The sequence below is a fragment of the Hemitrygon akajei genome, chromosome 14 (genome assembly GCF_048418815.1).
Source record: "Hemitrygon akajei chromosome 14, sHemAka1.3, whole genome shotgun sequence".
Lineage (NCBI taxonomy): Eukaryota > Metazoa > Chordata > Chondrichthyes > Myliobatiformes > Dasyatidae > Hemitrygon > Hemitrygon akajei.
The window spans coordinates 38,620,762-38,633,879 of record NC_133137.1 but is presented as its reverse complement, the minus strand read 5'-3'; the positions used below and the strand labels follow the sequence as shown (position 1 = coordinate 38,633,879).

The window sequence follows — 13,118 nt, the reverse complement described above, 5'->3', positions numbered from 1 at the left end:
ACAAGACTGCTCTCTAGGTGAGGAGGCGAAAGAACCGAGATAATGAGGTGGAGCAGCTCAGGAATTGACTAAACGCCACGGGAAAGAGCAGGTTCCTTTTCCCTTTCACCTACCGCCCATTCCATCCCCTACCCACAGACACACATCACCCTCCATCAAATGCCTGAGCTCATGAGTGTAGACCTGTGCCCCAGAACGTGATTTAATTCCTTCCTAAGAGGAAAGCGAGAGGATATGGCGGGGGGGGGGGGGGGGCGTGGAGAGGAACCTTTGAACTTATGTACATCACAAAGCTAGTCAGGTATTTACCGAGCCAGCTGGGAACCGCCACCGAGAAAAGTTTGTGGGTGCTGGTCTTTAGCAGTTGAAGTACGAGGTCTGCTTAGATCAAGAATTTTTTTAAAATGTAGGTATAATTGAAGTAGAATTATTGCAAACACAAAAAGAATGCATCGTTTAGAATTTAAAGAAAATATATCTTAATCCTGAGTTCATTTACAGTAACCGAATTCGCCTGTTGATCTTTGAGAAAGAGGTTCCGGAGAGCCGAGAGCATTGTGTAAATTAATAGCGCTGTTCTCTCTCTCCCCCTTTACTCAACCCCGTACCCCACAGACAGGCAGACACACACACACACGCGCGTTCGCGGGTCTCCCAGCCCCCGAGATTCAGGAGGGCCGCGCCACTCCCGCCGCTTTTCCCGCGAAGCCACTGGGAGCCGGGCGGAGGCGCGGGCAGAGTGGCGGGGGAGCAGAGGGTGGGAGGCGGGGTTGCACCCTCAACACGAGCCCGTGGGTGAAAGAATACCGGCCCAACGGTTTCTTTCAATCACCGCTGTCAAGAGAGACGAGAGAGAGAGAGAGGCCGTTCCAGGACCAGGGAGAGAGCAAACTTCCTGCACCAGACATTCTAAAACTTAGAGGGAACAAGGATATCGTTTTGGAAGAAAATAGATTTACACATTTTATTTTCAGTCTATATATGTATAATATTTTAATTTCAGGCGCAAGGCTTACAGCATCGGTATAAGCTCGCTGGAACACAAATCCAAAGAAGTTTGTAACTTGGCGATAACTTTTGTTTGAAGTTATTGTTGAGCTAAGAGTTTGGTCTGTATCTTTCCGGCCTCCTCCTGTGAACGAGCAGCGCTGCCGTCCTGCAGCCCCTGACCAGTCTAAAGGTGGAAATGTAGCAGCAGGTGCAAGCAGCCTTGGAATTGATCGTAAATCTCTCGCCGATTCGACAAATCGATTTCTCCTTCCTCCCCCCTCCCCCAATCACCTCCGGGCAGCGCGCATGCGTCAGAAGGGCTGCCTGCCAGAGCCGGGAAATTTAAAAACCGTTTGTGTAGATTCAAAAATTCAAACAGGAGATCGGAGCAATAGGAAAATCTCATCAGGTACAGGCATTTCTTCAGTAACTTTCTGACACAGAACAAACAAATCTCTGATGATGCAGAAGCGTTTTAATTGAGCGATGCGCAGGTCTTATTTCTAAATGCTGTGCTAAACTTTAGGATGCATTTATGTACGATGCTGAACAAATCCTAGCAGCTAATTATTAACCAGATTCTCCTGTAAAATATTAATGCTTTGGAAAAATAATGGCTGTTTAGTGCATTTTGTTTTGGGCTATTTGGAAGACTCTACCTGTGCAGACACCGTCTTTGCAATATTTAGAACATAAAGTAATTACCAATACACAAACAAGTGAGAGAGCTTTAATGATACCCATTTATTACAGTGTTGCGGGAACTATTGTTGCTGGGGTTGACGGCATGGGTTTCATTTTATCCGTGAGTGTGTTTGGGGCCGGCGTTGAGCTTCTCCTGAAGTGTTGGATAGCTACAAGTTAAACCCCTACAGATGGCTGGCAAAACCACAATATTCTCTCTGTCTATGTGTGTCTGTGTGTGCATCCTTTAGTGGCTGGAAGGAGATGATAGAAAACGAGATCAGATCGGAAATGTCAGGGATTCTAAGGACATCAGAGCACAATCCTCACCATCCAGCCCAGGAGTACAGGTAAGAAAGGCTCCTTTTTGGAGGGGAGAACGTGAAGCGAACGGGAAGGCTGAGAAACCAGAGGACGTTTTTTTCCTCTCCTGAATAGAATTGATTGCGTACGCAAGCTAACTCGTGTTTTAATGCCTTGTCCGAAAGGAGAAAGGAGTTAAGAGTGATGTTGAGGATGATTGAATTTATATTTCTAGAATTTAAACAGAAATTATTGCACCTTGAGATGGACGGCGCAAGTGCAATGGGACAAGCGCCCGCCTTCTTAATTCTAAGGTATTTAACTTGAACTTTTATTGTCGAACGGTGTATTGTGACACCAGATCCCAACACAAAGTGTATCTAAGTCTGTCGCCCCGCCCCTCCTTTCCCGCTGTAACTGCAGTAGCTCATAGTCCTGCTCGCTTTACACTGTGAAGGGACAGTGCACTTTCTGAAAAGCTTGTAACTTTTAGCCGCAGTGGACTCGTGTGGGGAAGGAATGGACCGGGATAATCGTGTGCTGGATGGCTTCGTCATTGTTTGGGAGTTTGTCTGTGTGTCACCGGATGGTGCAGGCGACCGTGCCGCTGTCAGTTAGCTGCCCCGGGTAGGTGCAACTGGAAGCCCCGCTGCCCCGTGATGCCTTGATTAAAGTCTCTTCTTTATCTGCCACTTTGAAAGGGAAGGTGACAGAGGCCGGGGTCATCCGCACACTTGCTGGGTGAAAGGTGTTTGGGTGGTCGGAGGGTGGACCCCATTTTACAGATGTTTTGCCTCGCACTGCACAGCAGCACCGGGGAGAAGCTGCAGCTTTAGCAAGGGTTTCGTTTGGGTTGGGATGGGCGGTTTGCAAGTCAGTTCGGTCATCAATAGTTGAGGCAGGTGTTAAAGTGCATCAGTCAAATGGGCGAATGGTCTCTCGTCTCAACAAACACCGCCTAATTGACAAACTGGGTGCAAAGAAGAGACCATTCGGCCCATTCCTTGAGCGCTTGCTCGTGAAAGAAAGCGAACCAGTTGTTTCCCCGTGTTTTCCTGACAAATAGGAAGATTAATGTAGCATCGAACATCTGGTTGTGAATGGACTGAATTGGACTGAAGGTCCAATATATCAATTTAACGAATCTTAAATAATTGATTTTGTAATGTGCTTTGAGGAATCTTTACACAATGACTCAATAGGTAAATGAAGGTTTGATATTTCACATTTCAATGGCTGAAATAATTGTTATTTTAAACATTTCCTTGTACTGAGGCCAGTCTTGCGGCACAGTGATTTACTGACAGGATACAGGGAAAGAAAGACGGGAGGTATCTGAATTTCAACAGAGGTCTGCACCAATTATCTTCATTTCGTGTTGTTTCATACGTGTGTCTCGAAAATAATTAGGTGCATTCAAAATAAGACCATAAGACATAGGAGAAGGATTAAGCCATTCAGCCTATCGAGTCTGTTCCACCATTTCATCATGCTGATTTATTATCCCTCAGCACCGTTCTCTTCCCTTCTTTCCGTAGCCTTTGATGACCTGACTAATCAATAACCTATTAACCTCTGCTTTAAATATTCCCAATGACTTGGCTTCCACAGGCGACCGTGGCAACGAAGTCCACAGATTCACCATCTTGTGGATAAAGAATTACCTCCTCATCTCTGTTCTAAATGGACAATCTTGTATTCGGAGTTTGTGCCCTCTGGCTCTAGACTCTCCCGCTACAAGAAATATCCTCGCCACAGTCACTCTGTCTAGGCCTTTCAATATTCGACTGGTTTCAATGAGATCCCGCCTCATTCTTCTTACTCCAGCCATACAGGCCTAGAACCATTAAATGCTCCTCATATGTTAACTCTTTTAATCCCAGAATCATTCTCATCAAACTCCTCTAGACCCTCTCCAATGCCAAGAACGGACCAAAGTTTATTGGGGTGTATACTGTAAACCACTCACTACAGTGTGGTATTCTCAGGTGGCCTGTGTGGTGCCTTTGCCAGGCTGGAACAACACAAGGATCTCATTTTTTAAAGACTCCCCTGCAGGAATTTGCAATGTTACTTTTAAACATTAAAGAGGATACCAAAAGTTTCTTCAGATACATAAAGTGTAAAAGGGAGGTGAGAGTGGATATAGGACCACTTGAAAACAATCGGGAGAGGTAGTAAAGGGGGTCGAGGAAATGGCAGATGAACTGAATCAGTATTATGCATCAGTCTTCACTGTGGAAGACACTAGCAATATGGTGGAAGTTCCAGTTGTCAGGAGTCATGAAGTGTGTGAAGTTATCATTACTAGGGAGAAAGTTCTTGGGAAACTGAAAGGTCTGAAGTTTGATAACTCACTTGGAATAGATGGTGTACATCCCAGGGCTCTGAAAGAGGTGGCTGAAGAGATTGTAGAGGCATTAGTAATGATCCCTCAAGGATCACTAGAGTCTGGAATGGTTCCAGAAGACTGGAGAATTGCAAATGTTACTCCACTCTTCAAGAAGGAAGAGAGGCAGAAGAAAGGAAACTATAGGCCAGTTGGTCTGACCTCAGTGGTTGGGAAGATGTTGGAATTGCTTGTTAATAATGTGGTTTTGGGGTACTTGGAGGCACATGATAAAATAGGCCAAAGTCAGCATGGCTTCCTCGAGGGAAATCTTGCCTGACAAATCTGTTGGAATTCTTTGAAGAAATAGCAAGCAGGATAGACAAAGGAGAATCAGTGGATGTTGTGTCCTTGGATTTTCAGAAGGCCTTTGACAAGGTGCCAAACGAGGCTGGTTAACAACCTATGAGCCCATGGTATTACAGGAAAGATTCTAGCATGGTAAAGCAGTGACTGATTGCCAGAAGGCAAAGAGTGGGAATAAAGGGAGCCTTTTCTGATTGGCTGCCAGTAACTAGTGGTGTTCCACAGGGGTCTATTCTAGGACTCATTCTTTTTATATTATATGTCAATGATTTGGATGATGGAATTGATGGCTTTGTTGCAAAGCTTGCAAATGATATGAAGCTAGGTGGAGGAACAGGGAGTTTTGAAGTAGAGAAGCAACAGAAGGACTTAAATTAGGAGAATGGGCAAAGAAATTGCAGAAGTATACAGTGTCAGGAAGTATATGGTCATGCACTTTGGTAGAAGAAATGAAATGGTTGACTATTTTCTAAATGGAGAGAAACTACAAAACATTGAGGTGCAAGGGGACTTGGGAATGCTTGTGCAGGATTCCCTAAAGGCTAATTTACAAGTTAAGTCCATGCTGAGGAAAGCAAATACAATGTTAGCATTAATTTCAAAAAGACTTGAATATAAAAGCAAAGATGAAGTATTGAGTCTTTATAAAGCACTGGTGAGGTCTCACTTGGAATATTGTGAGCAGTTTTGGGCCCGTTATCTTAGAAAGGATGTACTGAAACTGGAGAGGGTTCAAGGGAAGTTCATGAAAATTATTCCAGGTTTGAACAGCTTGTCATATGAAAGGTGTTTGATGGCTCTGGGTCTGTATTCACTGGAATTCAGAAGAATGAGGGGTGATCTATTGATGAAAAGCCTTGATAGAATGGATGTGGAGAGGATGTTTCCTATGGTGGGAGAGTTTAACACTAGAGGACACAGCTTCAGAACACAGATGAGGAGGAATTTCTTTATCCAGAGAGTGGTGAATCTGTGGAATTCTTTGCCACAGTCAGCTGTGGATGCCAAGTCTTTATGTATATTTAAGGCAGAGGTGGATAGATTCTTGATTGGTCAGGGCATGAAGAGATTCAGGAAGATTGGGGCTATGAGGAAACATGTTGGAGCAGACTCGATGGGCCAAATGGCCTAATTCTGCTCCTATGTCTTATGGCCTTATGGTAAAATGCTGCAATGCTGTTTCTAAGGAGGGATAGGACCATTTTGGGTGGGAGGATGTGTTGGGAGCAATGGATTTAGTGCTGATGGTGTGTGAAGAGCCTTGCACTGAGACAAGCGCAAATGCAGGCAGAGATACAACATGCTCAGAATAAATTAATTCCACTGCTTTTTGTGCTTATGCGCACATTTAAAGGTCACTGAAGTTGGGTTTCATTTAATGCTAAAAGGCAGCTCTCCACTTGCCATGTGCTCATGTACCGGAGGTTCTGAAAGCACTCATCGTGAGAGGGGGGAGTGTTTTCTCTGTTGTTTCATCCAGTGGCCTGCATCGTCCAGTTAAATATGGTCAGAGCGAGACATGACATGTAACCCAGCCATTTCCTTCCAATATGAAGCCAATACAAAGAATTATCATTAAGTCCCTTGTAAGTGAATATTTCTGTTTAAGTGGTTTTTGCAGTATCAAAGGACTCAGATCAAAGAATTGACCAAGTCCAGACTTGTAAGGAAGTGGGATTACTGTGATGATTGAAGTATTTCCAGCAATGATTGTCCCTTTGCATATGTCAGTTAAGGCTCTGCATGCTGTCTGCCGTGACCAGTGCTCTCAGACGGGCTACTTCACCGATGGGCCAGCAGCACTTGCTATACTGTTGCTGTTATGCTCATCCCCAAAGAAGATCTTTTACAAAATATTACCTTTGATCATAATTCTTTACTACTTTTGCCATCAAATTGACCTCGGTTAGAAATAGTGAGTGATTTTTACCCTTGCTGTTTATTGGAAGCACGACGAGGAGCAAGGAGCATCACGTTCAGGTCTGCACCCGGATAAAAGCAGCAGAAAGTTAGACATGCCACATCAGAATCACAATCAAATTTAATATCATTTGATATACGGTATGTCATGAAATTTAACAGGCTGGGTAGCATCTATGGAAAAGATTAAACAGTCAATCTTTCGGGCTGAGACCCTTCATCAGGACTGATAGTTGGTCACCTGATGAAGGGTCTTGGCCCGAAATGTCGACTCTTACTCTTTTCCATAGATGCTGCTTGGCCTGCTGCGTTTCTCCAGTATTTTGCGTGCATTGCTTTGGATTTCCAGCATCTGCAGATTTTCTAGTGTATGTCGTGAAATTTGTTGTGGCCATAAGCCAAATATACTATACATTTTAATAAGAAACGTGGGTGTGTGTGTGTATAAATTAAGTAGCTAGTGCAAAACGAGAGTGAAAATAGAGATAGCGTTCATAGATTAATTGTCCATTCAGAAATCTGATGGCAGTGAAGAAGCTGTTCCTAAAACATGGAGTATGTGTCTTCAGGCTCTGGTACCTCTTCTGTGATGGTAGTAATGAGATGAGGGCATGTCCTGGGTGATGTTGCCTTTTTGAGGCATCACCTTTTGGAGGTGTCCTCCATGGTGGGGAGGCTAGAGCCCATGATGGATCTTGCTGAATTTACAACCTTTGGCAGGTTTTTCTGATCCCATTCAGTGATCCCTCCATACATGAACCCCTTTACAAACTGTAGGCCATTTAGGTTCTTCTGAAAATTATGACTACAGGGTCTGATAAATAATTGGGCTTCTGGCTCCGGCGTTTCATAGTGGGGTGTGGGCGGGGGTGGGGGTGAGAATAACCACAATCTCAATTCTTGCCTGACTTCAACCATCAATCAAAGTACTTTGAATAAAGTTTGAGTGAGTTAGGGCTTTTTTCTTTGGAGCAAAGGAGGATGGAAGGTGACGGTAGAGGTGTATGAGATGATAAGAGGCATGGATAGAGTGAACAGCTATTCCCTTTTTCCCAGAAATGGCTAATATGAAAGGGCATAACCCTAACCCTATTTGTCCCTCTCCACTAGTCTCCCTCCTGGCACATACCCCTGCAAGTGACAGAAATACTACACTTACCCTTACCTCGATTCAGGGCCTCAAACAGTCCTTCCAGGTGAGGCAACACTTCACTTGAGGATCTGTTAGGGGTTGTCTATTGTATCCGGTGCTCCCAATGTGGCCTGCTGTACCACTGAGACCTGACATAAATTAGGGACCACTTTGTCGAGATCTCCACTCCATCCACCAAAAGTGAAATTTCCCAGTGGCCAACTACAGGTATTTTGATTCCGATGCCCATTCCCATTCTGACCTGGGTGCCTCTTTTTGTCACAGAGAAGCCACTCTCACAATGGAGAAGCAACACCTCATATTCCATCCGGGTAGCCTCCAACCTGATGGCATGAACATAGATTTCTCTTTTTGGTAATCTTTTTCCCTCCCTCTTCTGTCTTCTATTCCCCCCCCCTGCCCCTTACTTCTTCTAGCCTACCAGTTACCTCCCCTTAGGTCCCCTCCTCCTTCCCTTTCTCCCATGGTCCACTTTTCTCTCCTGTCAGATTCCTCTCCAGCCCTTTACCTTTCCTACCCACCTGGTTTCACATATCACCTTCTAGCTATCCTCTTCCCCCCTCCCCCCCACAGTTTTTTCTGGCATCTCCCCCTTCCTTTCCAGTTCTGAAGAAGGTCCTTGGCCCAAAACATCGACTATTTATCCCCCTCCATGGATGCTGCCTGACCTGCTGAGTTCCTCCAGCATTTTGTGTGTGTTACTCTGGATTTCCAGCATCTGCAGAATCTCTTGTGTTTTGGAGTGCTGTGAGCAGTTATGGGTCCTTATCTAAGAAAGGATTGGAGAAGGTCTAGAATAACAAGTTCACAGGAACAACCTGGGAATGCAAGGGTTAACATGAGAAGCATTTGATGGCACAGCAGTGGTAGCAGAGAGCCCATGCTACTACCTAAATTTTACAGGGCATATGAAAAAATATTTTGTTCATATTAGATTAGGGCATGTTTTATGAAGATAGGTTGACTGAGCTCGGGCTTTTCTCTTTGGAGTGAAGGAGGATGAGAGGTGTACAAGGTGAAAAGAGGCATAGATCGAGTGGACAGCCAGAGACCTTTCCCCAGGGCAGAAGTGGCTAATACAAGGGGACATAAATTTAATGTGATTGGAGGAAAGTGTAAGTGGTAATGTCAGAGACAATTTCTTTGCCCAGCGAGTGGTGGCAGGGGTGATGGTAGAGGCAGATACATTAGGAGTGTTAACTCTTAGGTAGGCATTTGGATGATAGAAAATGGAGGGATATGTAGGAGGGAAGGTTTGGTGATTTCAGAGAAAGTTAAAAGCTTGGATAAAGTCTGAGCTGCAGTGTTCTATGTTCTATTAGCTTAATGTCATATGCACCAGGATGCCATGAAATTCCTTGTCTGCAGCATGGTAGTGTAGTGGTTACCATAACACTGTAGCATACCAGTGACCCAGGTTCAGTTCCCGCTGCTGTCTGTAAGGAGTTTATATGTTCTCCCCATGACCGTGTGGGTTTCCTCTGGGTTCTCTGGTTTCCTCCCACTGACAAAGATGTACCAGTTAGTAGATTAATTGGTCTTTGTAAATTGTTTCGTGATTAGGCTAGGGTTCAATCATGGGTTGCTGGGTGGCATTGCTCGAAGGACGGAAGGTGGTTGTCCGTCGTGTCCAACAATGACAGGAGACCTGTGCGGGAGAGTTTTTAAATGGAAGAGCCGTTGCACTGGGGGAGTTCCACTCTCTCTACCTCGGAAGTCTAGGTCCAGTGCTACGAGTAGCCATCACAAACTGTCTCAATCGGTTCAACAAGCACACATGGTAAGAATAAATACAATAATGAATACCAAAAGCACAAAAGAGCAGAGTGGTGCGAAGGCTGTACTGCAATCTGAAGAAGCACAGAAGAATAGTAAGTGACAAGTAGAAGATTACAGAGGTACAGTGAAGAGTTTGAGAACATGGCAGCACCTTTGGGAAGAGTGGGCTTCTTAAAGTCCCTGATTTGTATCTTGCTTCATACAGAAATCAGTATCTTTTGTTTAGTTTCCATTCTTTAACTCCGATGTCTACTCTTCTGACTTTAAACCTCACCACTCTAAAACCCCTCTCTCAGATGAATCAGTCTTTTGTTTCTGTGCAGTCTCTGATCCTGGCATAAGAACATTTACATAATTAACGACAAATGGACGGCCAGAAAGAAATTTGTAACTCACAACCATTTGAATGGAGAGGCTGTGCCTTTATACTGTACCTGCAACCAAAGGAAATGACTGTAAGCAAATAAAAATTGCTCTTTTGTCCTGAAGTTAAATTACAATGAATTCTCTTTTTCTTACCTATTACTGGTGTCAAGAATCCCCTTGGTTGGGGAGGGATAGTCTCTAACGGATGTGGGCCACAGTTATACAGCCTTCCTTTAGCAGCAGAAAAGGGATTTCCACTGATCCTCTGTCTTAGTGATGGCAGCCAGTCAGTTAGACACACACTGCTGCAAGGCAAATATGGGCCATTTGCCAAAGACGCTGTGCAAATGTGAATTGTAGACAAGTGATTGAATCCAGATTTACAATTACAAATGCTCTGATATGATTTGTTTTATTTAATTCTGTCTGTAAACATTCCATGACCTATTGTGTATAGTTTATGTGAATGCTTGTGAACGCTGCTTATCTGATGCCATGTGTTTGTGATGTCATTGCAGGTCAGTTTTTCATTGCACCTGTGCATGTGTGTACCCGTGCATGAGTCCGCCTGTGCATGTGTCCGCCTGTGCATGTGTCCGCCTGTGCATGTGTGCGCCTGTGCATGTGTGCGCCTGTGCATGTGTGCGCCTGTGCATGTGTGTACCCGTGCATGAGTCCGCCTGTGCATGTGTCCGCCTGTGCATGTGTCCGCCTGTGCATGTGTCCGCCTGTGCATGTGTGCATCTGTGCATGTGTGTACCTGTGCATTTGACAGTAAACTTGACTTTGATGTTGACTATTGGCTGTTTCAGAGTGCCATGCAGTTTCGATTCAGGCTCGCTCACAAGGCAGATGGGATCCAGTGGTGTTGGTTATGGGTTCAGAGTCAGAGCAGGCTGTAGTGATCGACTCAATAATTGATCTCGATCAGGATGACTTGCTTAGTATTGCTGCAGATGTCAGAATCAGGTTTAGGGTCACAGTACAGTACAGGCATAACAAATTACTAGAAGTCGCAATAATAAATACATATATACCTATAAAGTGCTTTCATGAGGCATTGCCCTTTGAAGTTATTCACAATAGTGGGGAGGCTTGTGTCCGTGGTGGAGCTGGCTAAGTTTACAACCCTCTGAAGCATTTTCTGATGCTGTGCATTGGTGCCTCCATCCCAGACGGTGATACAGCCAGTCTGAATGTTCTCCACGCTAACATCTGTAGAACTCTGTTAGACTTATTGGTGACATACCAAATTTCCTCAAACGTTGAACCCATGAACTACCTCACTACTTCTTTTTCCTTTTGCACTATCTATTTAATTTGACTTTTTAGATATATATTGCTTACTGTAATTTACAATAGTAATCGTATTCGTATTATTATCTGTTGCATTGTACTGCTGCCACATAACAACAATTTTGCGATATATGCCAACGATATTAAACCTGATTCTGGTTCTGATTCTTAATGAAGTATAGCCACCGGCATTCCTTTGTACTGAATGCATCAATATGGTGGGCCCTAACCAACAGTAATATTAGTGTTGCAAAATGTGTGTTTATTTCCCTGCCACCAGGTCAGGTACGGTAAAAATTCCAAGTACCCAGGCTTTGTTATACAGTGGTCAGGCTGAGTTTGAATACCCAAAGAGATTAATTATTCTCTCTACTTTCTCCCATGCCCTATTCCCACCAAGTATTTCCCCAATTCTGCCTGAAGATCCATTATTGAATTTATATCCACCAGCCTATCAAAGATTTGATTCTTTTTCCTCACCACTCAATGCTTAAAAGGGTTTTCCTGGTGTTACTTCTGGTTTCTTTGCCTTAAATCTGTACCCTCTTTCCCCTTCTGTAAAGTACCTCTGTCTTAATCTTTGCTATCTAGACCATTCTTGGTTTTAAACTATCACATTGCTTTTTAGACTCCCCCACCCTTTGAAGGACAGTCCCAGATTCTCCAGACTATCAATGCAATAATAATTCCACATTTTTGGAATACCCTCTCATAAAGATCTTTGTACCCTACCTAAAGCCTTCACATTCCCAGAATTGAGTACTGTATGTTTCTCCAATTTGGGCCAAACATGTTTTACTCGGGCAATAGCATAAACATATGGATTTTTCACCTTACACGTTAATTTGTGAAGATCATGCTCCTTAGTCATTCATTAATTGCCATGAAAGAGTTCTGCATGAACAACCTTTAGTGTTCTCCTTTAACACTGATATTCAGCATATATTTCCTTTCACCATTCCTTCCAACCCAAATGTATTATCTCCTCCTTTCTGCAGTCAAATCTCATCTGGTCCACCAGCCTGCCTGAAAATTCTAGCATCTTCACTATTTGCGCTGTTTCTACATTTTGTGTCACCTGAAAATTTCAATGCTGTTTTCTAAGCCTCCATGTCACTTGAATATCATTCAGACATTATTGACTTACAGAAAATATTTTGAGGGACCAGTTCATAGTCAAGGTAATAGTTGGAGCATTACAGTTCGCTACTGTGGCTGTGTGCCCTCTCTGCACTGACACGTGCAAAATTCCAGTGGCGCTCATCAAACTGGGCTGCATTTACGGATGGAAATAAGCTGTCAACATTTCTGGTCTGAAACATAGATTATTTCTTCCCCACCATAAATGCAGCCTAACTTGCTGAGCTCCTCCAGCATGTTGTGTGTGTTGCTCTGGATTTCCGGCACCTGCAGAAGTTTTTTTCTTCTCTGTAAGTTGTTAATTTCTGTGCACCAATGAAGACTGAATGTTTATTCAGTGTTCATTAGTCCATTTACAACTGTAAATATGTTCAGTTACTGTATTAGAAATTATAAAATATGGTGCACTGTACTTCATCTGGCTGCCTCTGCTTTTATGTGTCTTGGTACAATTGTCTATCTCATTTTATTTCTGTGAGCTTAACACTGGGTGATGTCATTGGTAGTGACCTTATCCAGCATCGGAATCAAGCATTCTTGCTTTTACATGCAGTGTACCTTAATCCAGACTTGGCCACCGATACAGTTTTAGTGATGCCTGAGATCTTGTGGCTATCTTCTCACTGCTGCCATCAGGAAGAAGGTACAAGAGCCTCAAGACTCACACCACCAGATTCAGGAACAATTACCATTCTTCAACCAATAGGTTCTTGCACCGAAGGGGGTAACTTCACTCAACATCACCTGCCCCATCATTGAAATGTTCCCATAACCTATGGATTAATTTTCAAG

At 43.8% G+C, this 13,118-nt stretch overlaps 1 protein-coding gene across 4 annotated transcripts in view; it reads left to right on the top strand.

The window, feature by feature from the left end:
* The first annotated feature begins 329 nt into the window (after nucleotides 1–329).
* Nucleotides 330–13,118, top strand: part of foxn4 (forkhead box N4) — a 51,017-nt gene continuing 38,228 nt past the window's right edge. For 2 of the 4 annotated variants that reach the window (XM_073065880.1, XM_073065877.1), the window contains exons 1-2: nucleotides 982–1,399; nucleotides 1,926–2,024. In XM_073065880.1, the coding sequence (XP_072921981.1) occupies nucleotides 1,939–2,024 (86 nt within the window). In that variant the 5' untranslated portion in view covers nucleotides 982–1,399; nucleotides 1,926–1,938. Of the gene's footprint in view, nucleotides 407–981; nucleotides 1,400–1,925; nucleotides 2,025–2,212; nucleotides 2,292–13,118 lie in introns of those variants that run through there. The other 2 variants (XM_073065879.1, XM_073065878.1) reach the window with 2 other exon arrangements.